Below are 18,612 nucleotides of genomic sequence, written 5' to 3' on the forward strand. Positions count from 1 at the left end.
TTCAGGTATCTCAAACTGCTCAGATTTTCTCACCAAGAAATACTCAGGTCCTGAAATTCAAAAGACATTAACCTCCACACCATTCAAGAATCATTTCTTTTTAAATCTATAGGTACTTCACTCATTCTTTCATATTCAATCACAACCAATTGAACACCGGTTAACAAAAGACAACACAATATAGTTCCAAATCAAGTTTCATCATATTTAATATTATTACATTCAATAAATACTCAGAAATGAAGGGGGGAATGTCAGGTATTACATAACCAGAATAACCAATTATGCACAATTCATCAATACTCAACATTTCACATCAACTATAAGAAGAATCAAGAATCCACTAATTGTAACATTATATGTATATTAATAGAACATCGGAATTACCTTATATACACACAGTAGAGGATATTCTGTCAGAACTTGTGGTTTGCGCACTCCATCAACAACTTTTTGGTGCTCTTTTTGAAAATTCTATTAAGTTGAGCTGAAGGTTTCAGGTGTTATCAAAGGGTAATTTGAGTGATGAAAGCCCCATTCAAAGTTCCTCAGGGTCTTAGCTCAACATTTTGGAATAAAATACAGCACCTGGAAATAGATACAAGAACAAAGGACCGTTTAATCAAAGATGCTGTTAAAATAGGCACCAAAAACCCAGAAGATGAAAAATTACTGCAGCTGGAGACCATGGTTGATAATGTGAAAAATCACCAGAAAAAATCATTGCATCCAATCCTCGCCAGATATTATCTAGATAAAGGATATTCTGAAAATAGACATATTAATTATTTCATGAAGAATCATATTGATAGGTGGTTGTTGGAAAGTTTAGTGACAAGGTATACAAATGAGAAGGATAGTCTTTATGTGCAAGCAAAATCTAACACTCGTCTTAATTCATTAAAGCTACCGAGGGAAGAACGTCAACTTCCTTCTGTCATGGAACTGCTAACAGGAAATTTACAAAAGAATAATGAAGAGAAAAAGTTTGCAATAAAAAGTAGCGAACTAAAAACCAAGGGAGGAATTGTTATCAATTCACGTCTTTCCAAAAACCCTAAAGTAGTGGGGAAAAGGACAACGAATGATGCTGTGGAAGAAGCAGAGGAAAAAGAAGAGATACTTCCACTTGAATTTGAACTTCCTGATAATGAACAAAAATTAGAGCAAATGGATATAATGGTGCGCCAAGTCATCAAACACATGAATTTTTTATCCAGTCACAAATACTTTCATACAAGAAAATTGGCATCGCCTATTGTACAAACACCAGCAACCCTTTTGGGTGAAGATATTCCAGAGTTCAGAAAGAAAAACTTGACTCAAAAAAAATTGACATATATAAGAGGTATATTTCAACTATATCCTCCAATTCGGATTGATGATTCAAATTATTTAACGTCAATGGTCGAAGGTAAATCGACAAAGCTTTCAGAAGATAAAGAGTGGAATGAGCAGTTGATATTGCAGTACAAAAGGTTTGTTAAAAGGACTTACACCGTTGATAACGATATTAACATAATGCTCAATAAATATGCATATATTCAGCCAGTTGAAATTGATGCAACTAAACACTAGTCGGTGAGCATCAAACCATAGTTTCAGTATCTATATCATCAGTATCTGCTGAAGTATTTGGCTTGCTTTTCAAAGAACAAATCAAACATTTTTTCAAATCGTCAAATATTATGCACCATATGTCTCTTTGACTCTTGATAGCAATATGTTTGGGCTTTAACGGAGCAAAATTCTTACTCTTCAATAGCTTCAAATCACTTTTTTTGAAGCTTGTTTGATTCGTTGAACCAAATAAGTCATAAAACCCAAAGCTTATAACTTCATCACCAGTAACCACAAATACCTCATCATCACCATCAGAAACTTGGATATCAGAAATATCATCATCCATCAAAACATGCACGGATTTCAACTGATCAGCTATGGTGTTAAACTTGTGTATATTTAAAGTGCAGTTTGTATATGATAAAATGTAAAGACTTTCGTGATCAAACATTAATTTTTGCTTTTCTGTAATCATTCCTAACTCAATTTTTCTTTCACTTGGAATGATGGATTTCTTTATAAATCCTTTAATTGAATCAAATAGATCTGACGAGGTTATCTTGATTTCATTATAGTGTCTTCTCATGTTTGGAATAAACATCATTAAAGATGATCTTTCTAAATGTGAATTGATAAACTCTGAAACATCTGACGTTTTGTAGATTGTATTTGGCTCCTCATCTTTCAATTCTCTCAAAACAAAATTGATCCAAGCCACAAATGAATTGAATAGAGCTTGTTCTTTATTTACCTTGATGGTGCATTCAAACAAGAGCTTCATAAATTTTTGTACAGAATCAATGCATGCACTAATTAGATCTGGCTTAAAATCTTCATCTCCAGAAAATGAGGCACTAGCGGTACCTTTGATATTATTGAGTAGTATAATCAATCTTTCACACGAAGGAACCAAATGATAAAAAACAGTACGTCTAGTGTTGTCAAATGCAGTATCACCAATCTTTGTCCATCTAGCAATACCTCTCTCACCTATTGTGTTTTCCAACCAATCTTTCAACTCTTCACTCATCATACCTGTTAACAATGAATCATATAATTGATCACCCACGGTTTCATCAATTTTCTCCAAACTTTCTTTCAAAATCTCTACATATCGTCTATTAGCATCCAAATAAGTTTTAATTTCTTGAGCTAGAAATATCAAAATCTCATTAATGTAACCACTTAGTGCAATGATTTTTGAAATTGATAGTGCAATATCTTGTAAAAAATTGAGCTCTGAGACAAATGAAAACTTGAATTGCCGTAGGTATAGCTTCATTGTGCTGAAAGAAGAAGTAACAATGTAATGAGATTGAATGTCTTGAGCTATATGACCAACAATTTCTTCATCATCGTCATTAGAGCTGGATATCAAGTTTATCGGACCTGCAGTAAATAGGTTATGAAGTGTGATGTCTAGTGTCTTATCTGAGAATAATAAAAACAAATCTAGCTCACCACTTTTATTGGGCTGATGGATCATTCCTTCAATGGCGACTTTAGTGCTGAATGTATTATTACTTGTAGCGTTTGGTAAAGGTGGTAATTTTGGTAGTGATTTGAGCACATCGGTATCGACCAATTCTGTAAACTTATGGTAGCCTTCATCAATCTCTGATAACATCCATTGACCGAAATTACAACCCTCTTTGAATTGATCCACTGTGGATAATAATCTAGCTGTATTTGAATCATAGATATGACATTGGTTTTTACTTGTGATCACAGCAAATTGCTTTCCGTCTGGCTTCCAAATCAAGTCCTTCGCCCTACCTTCATTGATCTTGATATCCCATACTCTGTACCCATTCATTCTATGAACCCAAACGTTCTTACCATTGTTAGCGGTAAATGCTACCAAGTCCATGGTTGGACACCAAGAATACGCCAGCCCATCAATCGGAGCATTCAAAACCAAGGGAAAGGGCTGAGTAGAGTCAGCATATTCAAATTCAGCCATTCCAATAGGATCAATCAAAATTTTTAATAGCCTCAAACTTCTTTAAACAAAGCGTCTTCTGAAGTGTTTTTGTTTATGTTTTTTCGATTTGTTGATCTTTTTCCACCGCGAATTTGACGTATATTTTTTTCTTTAGGCATCGACCGAAGAAATGAACAACTTCAGCAATTTTTGCCATTGGAGAGTGGAAAGGTATATTCGAAGCGTGAAAAATGTTTAGAAAAGACCCTCAAGTGAGTTAAGACCCATAAACTATATTTTGATAGACTTTTAGAGACATTTTACTAATAATTTTGACAGATTAAAGCATTGTCAAATCTGAAATCTTCAGAGCGAAGACGTATGCTAGGGTCCATCATCAAAGAATACAATTTGCCACAAGGGCTAGCTAAAGAGTCAGAAGAAAAGATCTTGCCCCCAATAATCAAGCAAACTACTTTCAAGAGCCCGAAGGGATATTCAGGAACCATTTATACAGATGAACATCAAACGCCGGTTTGGTTCAAGACCAAAGACAGTGAGCTAATTCCAACTGTCTATACGTTATGGAACGCACCTTTCATACTACCAATTGTCCATACCCATCCACATGTCGTTGAAGTTCTTGAAGGTGGAGCAGACTTAATGTTGCCTGGTACTGCACCACCATTCCCTGAATCAATCAAAAAGGGAAGCATTGTCGCCATTGCTGATACTAAGGATCCATTAGTTGTTAAAGCTGTTGGTAGATCAAACTTAAACTTGGGCCAGATTACCAAAGTTGTTGGAACAACTGGTGTTGCAGTTGATGTTTACCATAGTAATGAAGATATGCTTTTCAAAATTGCGAAATTAAAGATTAAAGCGCCAAAAGAGCCATCATTAGAAGTGAAGTTCAAAGAGGAAACTAATGATGATGCTGATCAAGGAGAAGCAGACAATATTGAAGAGGTGGCTGAACCTCAAAACGTTGCGACTGATATAGAGCCAGCTCAAGAATCTGTCGAAGAACCTAAAGAATCTAATGAAGTTAATGAATTAGCAAATGTTGTTGATACTCTTAGCGTCGAAGATATTGATCATTTTTTCAAAAGATCATTACTACAGACATTAACTCAAGATAATGTGAAGCCACCTATGCCAACTTCTATCTTCATGAATCACATTATTGGAAATCTTGCATCAGATTTCAATCAAATTCAAATCAAAAAGACGTCATGGAAAAAGAGTGCCAAATTCTTGAAGGCCATGGAAAAGGAAGGACTATTGAAAGTGAAAGGTAAAGGTGATGATTTAACAGTTGTTTCAGTTGCTACCAAAGAAACAAACGATGAATTGAAAAACTTTGTTCCATACAAGGTCAAGAAATCTAAACCTCAAGGTGCTCAGCCTGCGTCAAAATTAAAAGACAATAACACATTAATTGCTCACAAATTCTACAAACCAAATGCTCCGCTGAGACCAATATTTAATGATCTGGATTTTATGTTTGCAAACATGTATTCTGCCAATGAAGTTAAAGAGATTTTAAACAAATACATTGCAAAACATTCATTGGTCAATGAAAGAAACAAAAAGACCATCTTGTTAGATGATAATTTATCAAGCATTATTCCAGGTGATAAAGTCCAAGGAAGGGATAAATTGTTGACTCCATTCTTGAACAAATTCACTGAATACTATCAACTAGAGAATCCAAATCTCCCAAAAGAAGATCAAATTCATAGAGAGCCTGTTAGGGGTCAAGTGCCACAAGTAAAGATCATAACGGAAACCAAAATTGGACGTAAAGTTGTCACTAGAACTTTCAATTTTGAAGCATTTGGTATCAATGCTGAAGAATTGGCAGGTGAATTGAAAGTTAAGTGTTCAGGTTCAAGTACCATTGGTCAAAATGTTCAAAATCCTAAATTAACAGAAGTTACTGTTCAAGGACCTCATAGTAAAGTTGTTATTGAGTTGTTGACCAAGAAATACGGGTTGAACCAGCAATGGATCTCTTTTGATGATAAATCAAAACCAAAAAAGAAAAGAGGTTGAATTTTAATGAATCTCACAACTTATGATATCAAAAAGGACCAACTTTGACGTAGTGCATCGCCCCATTTCGACTGCTCTAGTAGTTTATCAATTTCAGCTTGCTGTTGATCATTGAGTTTCTGGTAATTGATGTAAACCTGTTTTCTAATCATGAAATCAATTCTAATGAATGGAGATTTTGGTTCTGTTGGTTCCATGCCTAGTAATCTAAACAATTGACCTGTCAAAACTTCCAAGATTTCAATTTGTTGCATTTCACTTAAAGTCTCCTCAACTCTAGCTAATTGTACGGCACCTTTTTTAGGAATTATAATATTGTTTGAATCTATTCCTGATATCTTTTGCTCCTTAGAACTTAAATGAACCAAAATTGTCAGTTTCTCATAATCCAAGATCGATTCAATATCCTCCAAATGTAACACTGTGTTATCCTCTTCGTAAACATAATCAAAAATCACATTCAAATAGATCAGATCTTGTAATTCATTCAAGACCGGTTGAAACAAGTATTGGAATAACTCATAATTCCATTGGAAATCAACAGGTGCCTTAATCAAGATCTTTACATCATAACTTGGAGCCAATTCTATACCAACATTGTCAGCATCATTTATGGTTTTTTTATCAAAATATTCAACTTCATACTTCAACACGAATTCCACGATTAATTGGGCTATGAATTCAGGTATTTTATTATGAGCAATCAAAAGGTCAGTTTGATAAACAATGATAGTTTTACCATATGGTGAAATAAAATAGGATTCATCTTTAGCATAGTCAAGCTTCACTGTATATGATGGCCCTTTACCTAGCAAGCAATGTGTTTTGTAGTTGATTTTGAAGTCATAATGTGCTAATTTCGTGTCTAGTGATTGTTGTGTTTTTGGTACTAGAAAGCTTAAATGTTTGGGGATGTCAAAATAGATTGGAATTGTTAGGTTGAACTCTGCAGCTGAAACTCTCAGCAAGACTCCAATAATTAGGAATAAGTTGAAATAAAGCATTTCACAACTGTTTTCATTTCAGATTGGTGTTTATTGTTTAGGTTGTGTTTCTAGGCAACAAGAGATCTTGAAAACAGTTTTTTTTTTGTTTTCGTGAGCCCCATAAAGGCAATGTACAAAATCGCATCATTGAGCTGAACAGTGAACGATATTTAGATTATGACATTTTGAAGATATCATAATATCGTATATAATAAGTAAACGTATTGAACATCCCAAGTTATAAGGAATTTCAAGTTTATAAGCCCTCCGTAAGCCTTCATTTGGCAACACCTACAACCTCATCTAAATGACTATAATGTTGAATTTTATATATGTACAGATCCTAAAATCAAGTATGAAACCATCCTAATCTCTTCATTCTCCCTTTAATATTTACAAATTATCTCTCTATTTGAAATCAATGAGAATACCTGGACCGTGTGTAGATGTTATAGTTGTGTGACCAAGTAAGGCTTTCTTCTTAGTCTTTTGGGTTTGAATAGCTTCTCTAAATGCTCTTGAAGCTGCAATAATATTCAACATGATTTCCCTATCAGTGAAATTAGCTCTACCAACTGCAATTGATAAATTTTCACCTTTTTGTCTGAATGGAATACTACCTGAAACTTCACTTATAGTACTTGCGATATCTTCAACAACAGTACCACGTTTTGCACTTGGCATCAAACCTTTTGGACCCAATTGTCTAGCAATTGGTGCTAATTGAGAAGCAATTTCTGGTGTAGCAAAAGCTCTATCAAAACTCAAATCTAGTTCACCTTGTTTAATTTGTTCTATTAATTCTGGACCACCAACTAATGTGACACCAGCATTTTTGGCAGCAGCTGCTTGGGATTCATCTGTTGTAAAGAATAATGTTTTACTGTCTTTCATAGGTTTTGGAAAATTAACTGAACCTGCTAATTTAGCATTACCTCTTTCAGCTATGAGTGTTGAAGTGACGGTTATGACAGCTTCTGAAGGACTTCTTCCAACTTCTGATGCTCTAAGATATCTCAAAGCTGTATGTATATCATGGTAGTATGGTGATTTATCAGCAGGCTCACGAGCTAAAGCACGACGACGAGATAATTTTCTTTGTTCATTCTTTTTAGTCAATTCACGTTCTTGAGCTCTTTGTTTTTGTTCAGCGGATCTGGCATATTCATCAGCTCTCGCTATGCTAGAAGAACTGAAAGCTCTAATAGGAGACGATATTCTTATTACGTTCTTTCTGAAAAAATTCGAAGACAGCATCTGAGAAGATTGTAGAATAACTGATCAATATTCAGTTTCAATTCAACCTTTTCCTCGATGCTGATTTTTTTTCACCAATTTTGAAAAAATTGGAAAAAAAGTTGGTTTCGGGACACAGTATCATAATCTTGATCTAAAATTTTGAGAAAAAAACGATGAATTCTCCACAATTTTATATAGCAAACCCATGCAAAAAGATCACTTTCTCTACAATTTAAAATCTAATTTTTCGTTTTATGTAACCCATTAAATTCATTTATATACAATAATTCACCACTATTTACCTTTTAAAAAACTTGTTGCAAATATATTCCCTTAATATGTCAAGTACCATCTTCCTTTAGCTCTACGTCTAGCAACAACTTTACGGCCATTTCTGTCTCTCATTCTAGCCAAGAAACCAACTCTTCTTTTACGTTTCAATGTGTTTGGTTGGAAAGTGTTACCTCTTGATTTCCAACGACGTTGACCACCAAATATGTTTGAAAAGATAGATGTAGATGCTGGTGATAATGCAGAGACTGATGATAGTATTGGTGATGATGTAGGGTTTTCTAGTTGTGGTAATCTTGTGGATGAACGTAAAGCAGTCATTGGAGACACTGGTCTTAATGTTGAGAATAGACGAGTTGTTGGTCTGATTTTCGAGTTAGTTACAAAACAACCAATAACGCACACAGGAAAAAAAAGAGTACTCACCTCACCAACATTGTTGGGCTTCTTATTATCTGGGAAGAAAGGGCCAATCTATTGAATAGCATGTCTAAATGAATGAATGACGATGAACTTTTGGCTATTATACTTTGCAACAGTTTAATGTTCATTTTTCACGATCGAAATTTTCAATGCCGATTTGCAGGGTAAATTTCCAGATTTTTTTAATAATGTCAAATTTTTTTTATTTCACGTTAAACACCAGTAACAATTGGGATTCATTTGGATGAAGATAAAGCCATAGATTAAGATGTCACAAGTCAAGAGCAAGAGAATAGCACCATCAGTGGTGAATACACCTGTCACTTTCCATATTCAAGCATCAAAAGCTCTTTCAAAACAAGAAACTGAAAGACTATTGACCAAATTCATAGATAATGAAGAAACAAGATCAAGCCAAAACCTATTGGATAACACAACAAATTCTAGCAACACAGGTGCCTCAGTATCACAATTGAAGAGAATCCAAAGAGATCTACGTGGTCTACCTCCTTTAGAAACCAATAATACCACTTCAACAACAACCAACACAATCACTACAACAGCTACCCCAAAGAAACACATGAAATTTGATGATGATGAACCTGTACAAACCAACACTGAAGCTGAAGCCACTCAAGAAGAACCTGAAAGCATACCTCAAGAACAAGAACAAGAAAGTGTTGAAGTTAATGACTCTAAAATTAGTAAAGAAGAAAGAAAACGTTTGAAAAAGGAAAAGAGAAAGGCTGAAAAAAGAGCTAAACTTGAAAAACAATAAGATCAATTAATTTTATTAAACACCATGTACATTAATACCATCTTTGTATGAATAAATTAGCTTTAAATTGTAGATTCTACTATAATTCTAATTCCGGCTCATCGCTTCACGTGACCTAAATGCACCTCGGAATACGTCATCTGATCTTTTTTTATTTTTTTCTTTTTGACTCACGACGGTGTCAGAATATTTAACTTTCGAGCATTCATCAGATCTAATTCTTTTACAATTCGCTTGTTATAAACTACAAAAGGTAAATAAAAAATGGCTCCAACAAAGAAAGCTGGTGTTTTAGGTGCCACTGGTTCAGTCGGTCAACGTTTTATCCTATTATTATCAGATCATCCAGATTTTAAAATCGAAGTTTTAGGTGCTTCTTCAAGATCAGCTGGTAAACCATATTCAGAAGCTGTTACATGGAAACAAACTTCATTATTACCAGAAAGTGCTAAATCTATCCCAGTTTCAGAATGTACTGTTGAAGCTTTCAAAGATTGTGATGTTGTCTTTTCAGGTTTAGATTCTGATTATGCAGGTCCAATTGAAAAAGCATTTGTTGAAGCTGGTTTGGCTGTTGTTTCAAATGCTAAAAATTATAGAAGAGAACCAGATGTTCCATTAATTGTTCCAATTGTTAACACTGATCATTTATCTATTATTGAAAGCAAATTAAAGAAAGCCGAAGAAGCTGGTGAAAAACGTCCAGGTTTCATTGCATGTATTTCAAATTGTTCTACAGCTGGTTTAGTTGCACCTTTGAAACCATTAGTTGATGCTTTTGGTCCAATTGATGCTTTAACTGCAACCACTTTACAAGCTATTTCAGGTGCTGGTTTTTCACCAGGTGTTTCAGGTATTGATGTCCTAGATAACATTGTTCCGTATATTAGTGGTGAAGAAGAAAAAATTGAATGGGAAACCAAAAAAATCTTAGCTCCATTAAACAAAGATCAAACTGGTGTTGAATTATTAAGTCCTGAAGAAATAAAAGTTTCTGCTCAATGTAATCGTGTTGCAGTTTCTGATGGTCACACTGAATGTATTTCATTAAGATTTAAAAATAGACCAGCTCCATCAGTTGAACAAGTTAAACAAGTTTTACGTGATTACGTTTGTGATGCTTACAAATTAGGTTGTCATTCAGCTCCAAAACAAACCATTCATGTTTTAGAAGAAGCTGATCGTCCACAACCAAGATTAGACCGTGATAGAGATGCTGGTTATGGTGTGTCTGTTGGTCGTATTAGAGAAGATCCATTATTAGATTTCAAAATGGTTGTCTTATCACATAATACCATCATTGGTGCTGCTGGTGCCGGTATCTTGATTGCTGAAATCTTGTTATCCAAGAAACTTATTTAGTTTCCTTTATAGAAAAAAAGAAAATGTGTTTAATTAATGACTTTTAATATTTCGTTCCAGATTTATGTATGCCCGAGATTTTTTTTGTTGAAAAAATTAAAAACACTACCCCAAAAACATCAACAAGATGTCAAAAATACCCAACTTCCTCGAAGAGATTACTTTAGATGATGTTTCAACGCATATTTATGATCTTTATGTTGACTCAGCACCTTCAGAGAATCAAGATCTTGGAATAGTTTCGAAAAAGGATCAATTACAAATCAGTATCTCAGATTCAGATTATCAATTTGAACAATCAATTTCGAACCTAAACACAAGTAACAGTTCAACAGGGTTTGTTTTATGGAGAGTTTCAATTCCATTTGTGAAATGGATTCAAACAAAGCAATTACACGACTTCAAAGATAAATATGTTGTTGAATTAGGGGCCGGTGTTACAGGGTTATTAAGTTCTACAATTGGTCTCAAGACACAACATTGGATAGCGACAGATCAATATCATTTAATCAAACTGTTGAAGAAAAACATATCAAATAACGTGCCCATTTTCCAAAGTTCAACTATTGAATGTGATATGAAACCTAAAAAGAAGCAAATTGTGCCCAAAATTGATGCGTGTGTTTATGATTGGGAAAATATAGAACAAGGATTGTATGAAATTAAAGAATTGAATCCAAAAGAACCTGATTTCATAATTGGTTGTGATATTGTATATAATGATTATTTGGTTCCGTATCTTGTTGATGCAATTGATAAATTAGCTGGTCCGTCAACAAGAGTCTTGATAGGTTTACAATTGAGATTACCAGAAAACATTGAATATTTCGTTGAACAATTGCTCAAAAGGGGACTGAAAGTCTACAAGTATGAGGAATCAAGTTTAATTGAAGATTTACAACGAGGTTATGTTGTTTACTACATAACTAAATCTGCATAAATAGACATAACATAAGATTTTTTGTTCAGAATAAAAGCACTAAAATTTACCACTTTCCAACTTAGCCAACAATTCCTTGTGTAATTTACCAAGAGCTTCAAAATCAGTAGCTTGAGCTGGCCAGCCAACACCTAAACCAGTTTCTTTATCAACTTTTGGAATGACATGGAAATGAACATGATCAACTTCTTGATGAGCAATTCTACCATTGTTTTGTAAGATGTTATAACCAACACCTTCTGGGCCATCATTGGTGACATCTAACAATTTAGCAATTTTTTTAGCCATTGGTAATAAATCTGCTAATGATTCATCTGATAAATTGTGTAATTTTCCACCATGTTCTTTTGGGATGACTAAAGCATGACCTTTGGCTGTTGGTTGGATATCCAAGAATGAATAAGTCAGTTCAGTTTCAAATAATTTGAATGATGGGATTTCACCTTTGGAAAGAAGTGGTTAGTGTTTTTGTTTCAAGATCTATTGTTTAAATCACGGAGTTCAAAGAAGTACTCTGGTGATATTTTCCCAATGCTTACCTTTGATGATTTTACAGAAAATACAAGGAGCTGACATCTTTGGACTTGAGTATAGTTTCAATTGATTTGAGAAAGGATTGAATCAGAATACGCCTTTTAAATAGTTTATGGAGTCAATTAAAAAACTTGATCATCCATATAAGAATTGAGCTTTTGGGAAATTTTCGCTATTTTGGTGGTGTGTCCCTTACCAATTTTACAAATTCTACTGACCCATAAAAATTGAAATTTTTGAAGTTAGGGCGGTTAGTTCAGTGGTAGAATAGGTGCCTTCCAAGCACTAGGCATGGGTTCGATTCCCGTACCGCTCAAAACTCTTTTTTTGCTGTTTTTGAGCCCCATTTAGAGCTATTTAAGACCTCTAATGAGTATTTTTTTATTTATTGAACATTCATTCATGTATCCTACATGTTTTTAGTTGTTTGTTGTATATTATGGGGTCGAATAATACACAAGTTAGTTCAACATATAAGCTCCGAAGAAGAAAACGAATAAATCCGAGCCTTTGAAAGACTTTTATCAAACATGGCTAGTCAATTCTGCTAGGACCAACTCAGGTTGTGACAACAGAACGATAACGCATGCAAACATCATCAATAATCCATCAAAAACATAGATGAAAACTTCATGTGTCATAATATATCCAGTAAAGCCTTGAGCAAATTCCACCAATCTAACAATACATCTCATCATAATCAAAATTGAAGCTAATATCAAGGAAATATTCAGCATTCTCCAATTTACCAACTTAGCTGAAACTCCGGATCTTTCATTTGATTCTCTTAGTAATTGAGATATTGAAGTTGGATGTGATCTAATTCTAATGGTAAAGTATAACTCACTAATCAAAAAGAATCCAAAAAACACAATTTGAACAACCAATCCACCAACAACAATCTTGGAACCTGTATCAGCAAAATCAGCCTTAGCCATTAATCCACCACCTGCAGCTTGTAATAGAAAGCTTAGCACATCACCACAAACGAAAAAACTTGTCAAGAACCTAACTGGTATGAATGAACTTTTTTCAGCATCCAACAATATCAATAATCTACCAAAGATCATATAGATAGTTGCAGCGATTAATGAAGGAGCCACTAGTAGAAAAACAGATTGAATAACATATGGGCCTAATGATTCTTTATTGTAATGACCAAGGCATCTACATATATAGCCAACAACCTCAAAGGCTAAACCAACAATCATTGGAGCAAATGAACCAAATATAAATTTTTTGACATTCTTGTTGTTTAATTTCCCAAGACCAACTTCATTGAGTGACGTTTGATCTTTATCAACATCTTCCAAATCTTGTAAAGCCTGGTTTTCCACTGATCTTTGCTTGAGGTTTGTTGCCTTGGTTGAGCTTATTATGAGCTTCACAATGAAGATGATTAATAGGATCCCAAAGATCACTGTGAATATGATACCACCAACTAAAGTGGGAATGTAATGATATAGTTGGAAATCCTTATAGAAGTCATCATTTGAACGTTTCCACATCATCAACCACGCAATTTAACACCAAAAAATGATGATTTCAAATTCTATTCCACCACCATTTTGAATCTTGAATCCTGCAAACTTTTTCCTCCCTGAGTTGAAGGTTGAGTACCAAATATTTGTGGATTAGTGTACCAGTCAAAGAATTTCAAAACTTCAATAGCGCGATTTGAAAAAATGTAAACAAACGTATAAACAAACATAAACAAACCATTGTAATGAACTTATATGAAGAATGCCTCCAGTACGTGTTAAAAGATCAGAGAATTCAAACAAAGGGTCATATACGTATAGTGAGATTTACAGCCTTGCTTTCAAACAAGTTATAAATGACCAGACATATTTGATCGTAAAGAATCAAAAGTTTAAATGGGATTTACTCATATTGAATGCCATAATTAATGAAGATGATACAAGTAATATGAATGATTCAAGTGTGGAAAAGCCATTTGTGTTTATTGGTTTTCTCTCTGCACTCTGTCGTTATAAAGAATCAGGTCTTGCTAAGAATTTTAGGGCTAAATTCTATAATAAGGTTAAACAGATTTATCAACTTGAAGTGAATGATCAAAAGACCAAGGAGCCTTCAAATTCAATCAGGCTGAAATATTCCAATGAGATAATTAGTCAAAAATTTGAAGGTAATACATATGAGAGGATGGATAATGATCATATTTCTGATTTTGTAAGGCACTTTATCCAATGGACATCAACATTGGTTTTAGTTGAAGATGATGAGCCAAATTTTAAATTGTTTATTACAAAGTTCAATGCCACTTAGCATCATATGTTAAACTTGATAAAATGGCACTGGTCATGGCACACGGGAGAGCTCTTGGTATTTTATACAAAGCGATGGATCTTAGGGGGTTTAATAATATCATAAAGGAGAGAAATGAAATGCTTTTCAAAGCATTTCCATCCAGATATATTGATCTAGATTCTGAAATCATTCATAAATATGCTGAGAACTCGGTTCGATTAGTTAAGGAAGAGATGACACAAACTTTGAGAAAGATTGCACATATCAGGCCCTATAGGAATAAGTTCAAGAAAAGAACACAAGATATGAATGATATTGATAAAGTTTACTATGAACTATATTGTATTAAGCAATCAATCAAAAATAGGGATGATCATGCTAATAACTGAACTACATTAATGTTGTTTTAATTGATAATCATAATCACGTAGCACATAAATTCATAATAAAGTATAAAAATAATTAAAATAATAAGCTAATTCAGACCAGCTCTAGATAAATATAATTGAAGCCAGTCAACCAAAATAGATGAAAATCTATTACATGGATATGTTCCATGGTTATATATGCACTTGCAAGTCATCATTGATTGGTAAAGTGTTATAGTTAACATCAACATAAGCATTTTCAGAATTACACTTGATCAAAACTTCAACTTTGAATTTTTCATCATTTTCATCCAAACCATGATTTGACTCATCAACATATTTCCAAGTTATCGTATCAAAATCTTCAATAGTTTCAGGTTTGTTGAAATTGAGTTGTAAACCAGACTTCTCTTTGATTTCAGCTAATAAATGTTTTTCAACATGTTGATGTAAATGTCTAACAAATTTCTTGTTTTTTCTATTTTGAGAATCCTTCACTTTATCAGGATCATTATGAGAAGCAGCCAATACGAATGGTGGGATATAGTTGATATGGGCATGAGCATTAGCATATTCATGATCTTCTTTTTCATCCTTCAAGAATTGTTCAAATGATTCCAAATCTTCAAATTCCTGTAATTTACCATTTGATTGTCTTGATTTTTTTTGTTGTTGTTTATCTTTCTTAGCCATTGTAGATTGAGTTGTTTGTAGTTGTAGTTGTTGTAACTTGTGTTTGAATACACTGATGAGTACAAAAGAATAATGGTTTCAATAACCTTGCTAAACCATGGTATTTATACTTTTTTCAAACACTCAACCCCTTGATTAAATGGTCACTTGTTTATTAAAATCACTCGTTCCACACTTTGATGCTTTCTCCTGATTATTCACCTGTTTTTCGTTCTGAATCATTGAAAATTGGTTGTTTTGTGTTGAATTATCTCCAGTTTTTTTTGGAAAAAGAAAAGCGTTGGAGGAGAATTCACAACAAACTTTTATAGCAATTCAACACAAAACAACCAATTTTCAATGATTCAAATTTCCAAGGGGCTTTAAAATACTTATGGAATTATTATTGGTCAAGATTAATCACATTGAGGAGAGTTTAATAGCAGTTGCTACGCTATTCCACTTTTCTAAAGCTCAGAGTTAAGTCCAGCTAAATCCGAAGGATGCAGAAAAGTCATGATATCGAATTTGAAGTGACTAAAGAGCTGAAATCTGGAGATTTGCAGCTCAAAAGCATCTGTTTATGAGCCATTAAGAATTAACAGTGGCTGATAGCTCATGATCATGGTTTCCATGGAATAGTCATCCCGGATTAACATTGGGTGTAACGTAGAACTGGGTGTAGCCCAACAAAAGGAAAGACCAACGGATAAACTACCTGTCTAGGTGGACCCATACTTGCAAATTATCATGAGTAGACTTTGGAAATAGGGGGTGATTATTTCAATCTTATTAGCCGTTCTTTGATGGGAATATTCTGTAATGCTGAAGTTGGACATTTGGACAACTTTTAGGGATTGGAATTGTACAGCCAACAAAGAAAGTTACAGATTTCATGATTAATTTTATACGTTGAATTCTACATCTCAATGATTCTTTAGTACGTCTTTCATTCCATCATATTAAAAAATTCTTTCTTTCAAATGTGTACCCATGATAAGTAAACTCTTGTAAATTCTTACAAACTCTGAAAAACTTCTTCACATCATTTGCAAATAAATATTCAAATTCTTCTTTGAAAAATTCTGTATCTTCTGTATGTGATATAGAATCTTTATCATCAAAATCATTAACTCTTGAAGTTTTAATAAAATGTTCAACCAATTTTTTAGAACAACCAAAATAATAATCATCCAAAACTTTTAAATTTCTGAAATGATTGAATTTTTTAAACACTCTAGCATTCAAAATCTTTCTTGCAACTTGAGTAAAATGATCAGGTTTAGCAAAAGTTAGTTTCTTCAAGTTATCTCTGAAAGTTGTTTCACTAATCAGCCTGTAAAAATGCCTTAAATGAACATGCCTTGAAGCATAAACAACTATGTTTTCAACCGATGGAGATTTAATCAATAGATTTTTCAATTCATATAGTTGGAGTTTGCAAACATTATATTTGTTTTCTCGGTCAACATCTTCAAGAATATCTTGAATATCACTGTCGTCAATACCACAACAACAAAAAATTTTTTTCAAACGAGGAAACTGTTTTGGTGAATCTGAAAATATATTTATAGCAGAAGGAGGAATATCACTTTGAAAATATGGGACATTATTCCGGTATGGATCATGGAAAGTGGTATTAATGATATTTCTAAGTTCCAAGCATTCAACATGATTCTCTATATTGGGGAATATTGTTCTAACAAGTAATTGAATGGAAGTTTCATCCTCAAATCTTTCTCTGGGTATTTCAAAGTTGCTTAAACTCAACTTCTTAATATTGTTAAACCTAACAGACTTCTTACGAAGATGCATCAAAATAGGATACAATAATCCCGATACAGTTTTTGACAACCCATTAAAGACAACATCAGAACCTTCGATTTCGCTTAAAAGATAAGCAATTTGTGATTCTCTATCAGTTGCTGCTGCGTCATATCCGTCCATTTCATGGGGTTCCTGTGCATTTCTGAAAATTTCATCCTCCGCCTCATCTCTTTCACCTTCAATTTCATTCTCACTGTCAGTTTCCGCCTCATTATCAGAAATTGAGGACACAAATTGATATGGTTCCCATTTGGATCCTTTATTAAATCCCTTTACGAAAACAGATGTCAAATTTATATCATTTGTAAAATTTAAATGTCTTAATGTATGTTCAGTGTGTCTATCAGCTTGTCCAAATAATCCATTTAACTCAATTTCCTCCAAAGTACTATTTTGCATTTGATCACTTGTTATAACTTTTAACACCACATCAATGGCACTTTTTGCTTTCTCGAGTGATTTTCCAAAGTTTAGTTTCAATACCTTTAAACTTGGTAGTTTAATATCATATTTATCTAACGAGCCTAAAGCACCATCATCTTCTGTACAGATTGATATTTTTTGCAAATTGTATCGAAGTTTTGGACTAAGACAGAAGATTTTCTCCAATGGTAAATTTGGAATGACAAGCACTTTCAAATTATCAAATCCGTTAATAACAGTATTCCAAAATTGTCTTAAATTTAAAATTGTGGTTAAATCTGAATGAGATAAAACTTTATAAGAATCAACACGTCCACGATCTAAAAAATTATAACTTGTAATATCTTCAACACATTTAGATATATCAATAGGTGAATCATTAAAACTTTTCATATGAAACATTCTGAAAAAATTTAAAATATTATCCCAACCTGATAAAATTGTAATTTTTTTTTCATTACACATATCAAAAAAATAATGATCTTGATATTTTTCACAGATGATTATCTTCTTATAAAGCCTAGTCTTACATGCTCTTTCGAAAGCCTTGTTTGAATATAATAATGATAAGGTATCTTCCTGAGTTAAGAATGATGCAATTTTGATTAATGCTTCCTCTGGTAACGATAAGATATTGATGACATTTTTCCTTTTCTTAGCTGCTGGTTGTGACAATGATTGATCAGGCCCATTTCTTCTTTGTGGTCTGTCAGGGTTAACTTGATCTGACATTGTATGATCCAATGTTCAGTTCAATTGAAAGAGATGATTGATGATAATCTTTGTTAAATTATGGGTTGCATTTCGTAATTTCTTGTGGCTTCATGATCGTGTCGCGTTTGGATTTTCGCGAACAAAATTGTATTTAATACGGTCTAAATTACCAGCTTTTAGCCTAATTTGATTGAAATGTGGTAGCAGAAGAGAGTTTCAGATCCTCTTAAGCTCACAAG

At 33.4% G+C, this 18,612-nt stretch overlaps 15 protein-coding genes and 1 non-coding gene across 16 annotated transcripts; 8 read left to right on the plus strand and 8 right to left on the minus strand.

Moving 5' to 3' along the window:
* Positions 1-525: 525 nt before the first annotated feature.
* Positions 526-1,487, plus strand: WICANDRAFT_75903 (uncharacterized protein; the record flags this gene model as incomplete). The annotated part of the gene is made up of 2 exons (XM_019184285.1): positions 526-1,414; positions 1,471-1,487. 2 exons carry the CDS (start codon positions 526-528, stop codon positions 1,485-1,487), a joined length of 906 nt encoding a protein of 301 aa, XP_019040907.1.
* A 101-nt stretch (positions 1,488-1,588) lies between these two features.
* On the minus strand, positions 1,589-3,526 carry APC4 (anaphase promoting complex subunit 4; the record flags this gene model as incomplete). The annotated part of the gene is made up of 1 exon (XM_019184286.1): positions 1,589-3,526. The coding sequence occupies one exon, from the start codon at positions 3,524-3,526 to the stop codon at positions 1,589-1,591; it is 1,938 nt and encodes a 645-aa protein (XP_019040908.1).
* A 212-nt stretch (positions 3,527-3,738) lies between these two features.
* On the plus strand, positions 3,739-5,511 carry TMA64 (Tma64p; the record flags this gene model as incomplete). Its single annotated transcript, XM_019184287.1, has 3 exons — positions 3,739-3,759; positions 3,827-5,447; positions 5,495-5,511. 3 exons carry the CDS (start codon positions 3,739-3,741, stop codon positions 5,509-5,511), a joined length of 1,659 nt encoding a protein of 552 aa, XP_019040909.1.
* A 118-nt stretch (positions 5,512-5,629) lies between these two features.
* WICANDRAFT_86630 (uncharacterized protein) lies at positions 5,630-6,571 on the minus strand (the record flags this gene model as incomplete). The annotated part of the gene is made up of 1 exon (XM_019186060.1): positions 5,630-6,571. A coding segment is annotated over exon 1 (896 nt), but the record flags the coding sequence as incomplete, so codon positions are not given.
* A 134-nt stretch (positions 6,572-6,705) lies between these two features.
* MRPL1 (mitochondrial 54S ribosomal protein uL1m) lies at positions 6,706-7,800 on the minus strand. The gene has a single exon (XM_019180360.1). It carries the CDS (start codon positions 7,786-7,788, stop codon positions 6,940-6,942), a length of 849 nt encoding a protein of 282 aa, XP_019040911.1. The 5' UTR covers positions 7,789-7,800; the 3' UTR covers positions 6,706-6,939.
* Positions 7,801-8,103: 303 nt separating this feature from the next.
* On the minus strand, positions 8,104-8,256 carry MRX14 (mitochondrial 54S ribosomal bL34m domain-containing protein; the record flags this gene model as incomplete). Its single annotated transcript, XM_019180817.2, has 1 exon — positions 8,104-8,256. A coding segment is annotated over one exon (153 nt), but the record flags the coding sequence as incomplete, so codon positions are not given.
* Positions 8,257-8,752: 496 nt separating this feature from the next.
* Positions 8,753-9,262, plus strand: RPA14 (DNA-directed RNA polymerase I subunit RPA14; the record flags this gene model as incomplete). Its single annotated transcript, XM_019182873.1, has 1 exon — positions 8,753-9,262. One exon carries the CDS (start codon positions 8,753-8,755, stop codon positions 9,260-9,262), a length of 510 nt encoding a protein of 169 aa, XP_019040913.1.
* A 264-nt stretch (positions 9,263-9,526) lies between these two features.
* Positions 9,527-10,624, plus strand: HOM2 (aspartate-semialdehyde dehydrogenase; the record flags this gene model as incomplete). Its single annotated transcript, XM_019184288.1, has 1 exon — positions 9,527-10,624. The coding sequence occupies one exon, from the start codon at positions 9,527-9,529 to the stop codon at positions 10,622-10,624; it is 1,098 nt and encodes a 365-aa protein (XP_019040914.1).
* A 127-nt stretch (positions 10,625-10,751) lies between these two features.
* RKM5 (S-adenosylmethionine-dependent methyltransferase) lies at positions 10,752-11,564 on the plus strand (the record flags this gene model as incomplete). Its single annotated transcript, XM_019184289.1, has 1 exon — positions 10,752-11,564. The coding sequence occupies one exon, from the start codon at positions 10,752-10,754 to the stop codon at positions 11,562-11,564; it is 813 nt and encodes a 270-aa protein (XP_019040915.1).
* A 39-nt stretch (positions 11,565-11,603) lies between these two features.
* On the minus strand, positions 11,604-12,140 carry HNT1 (adenosine 5'-monophosphoramidase; the record flags this gene model as incomplete). Its single annotated transcript, XM_019181152.1, has 2 exons — positions 11,604-12,007; positions 12,104-12,140. 2 exons carry the CDS (start codon positions 12,138-12,140, stop codon positions 11,604-11,606), a joined length of 441 nt encoding a protein of 146 aa, XP_019040916.1.
* A 203-nt stretch (positions 12,141-12,343) lies between these two features.
* Positions 12,344-12,414, plus strand: WICANDRAFT_t4. Its single transcript has one exon. It is a non-coding gene; the product is annotated as a tRNA-Gly (tRNA).
* Positions 12,415-12,670: 256 nt separating this feature from the next.
* On the minus strand, positions 12,671-13,318 carry PUG1 (Pug1p; the record flags this gene model as incomplete). The annotated part of the gene is made up of 1 exon (XM_019180811.1): positions 12,671-13,318. A coding segment is annotated over one exon (648 nt), but the record flags the coding sequence as incomplete, so codon positions are not given.
* Positions 13,319-13,841: 523 nt separating this feature from the next.
* Positions 13,842-14,387, plus strand: WICANDRAFT_59794 (uncharacterized protein; the record flags this gene model as incomplete). Its single annotated transcript, XM_019182874.1, has 1 exon — positions 13,842-14,387. One exon carries the CDS (start codon positions 13,842-13,844, stop codon positions 14,385-14,387), a length of 546 nt encoding a protein of 181 aa, XP_019040918.1.
* A 23-nt stretch (positions 14,388-14,410) lies between these two features.
* WICANDRAFT_75913 (uncharacterized protein) lies at positions 14,411-14,758 on the plus strand (the record flags this gene model as incomplete). Its single annotated transcript, XM_019184290.1, has 1 exon — positions 14,411-14,758. One exon carries the CDS (start codon positions 14,411-14,413, stop codon positions 14,756-14,758), a length of 348 nt encoding a protein of 115 aa, XP_019040919.1.
* Positions 14,759-14,929: 171 nt separating this feature from the next.
* WICANDRAFT_59796 (uncharacterized protein) lies at positions 14,930-15,430 on the minus strand (the record flags this gene model as incomplete). Its single annotated transcript, XM_019182875.1, has 1 exon — positions 14,930-15,430. One exon carries the CDS (start codon positions 15,428-15,430, stop codon positions 14,930-14,932), a length of 501 nt encoding a protein of 166 aa, XP_019040920.1.
* A 936-nt stretch (positions 15,431-16,366) lies between these two features.
* Positions 16,367-18,391, minus strand: WICANDRAFT_75915 (uncharacterized protein; the record flags this gene model as incomplete). The annotated part of the gene is made up of 1 exon (XM_019184291.1): positions 16,367-18,391. One exon carries the CDS (start codon positions 18,389-18,391, stop codon positions 16,367-16,369), a length of 2,025 nt encoding a protein of 674 aa, XP_019040921.1.
* Positions 18,392-18,612: the final 221 nt, after the last annotated feature.

The sequence above is a fragment of the Wickerhamomyces anomalus genome (assembly GCF_001661255.1).
Source record: "Wickerhamomyces anomalus NRRL Y-366-8 unplaced genomic scaffold WICANscaffold_1, whole genome shotgun sequence".
In the NCBI taxonomy this organism is placed as follows: Eukaryota; Fungi; Ascomycota; class Saccharomycetes; order Phaffomycetales; family Wickerhamomycetaceae; genus Hansenula; species Hansenula anomala.

Coding starts and splice junctions, on each gene's coding strand:
- MRPL1 (XM_019180360.1), bottom strand. CDS start 7,788: ATGCTGTCTTCGAATTTTTTCAGAAAGAACGTAATAAGAATATCGTCT.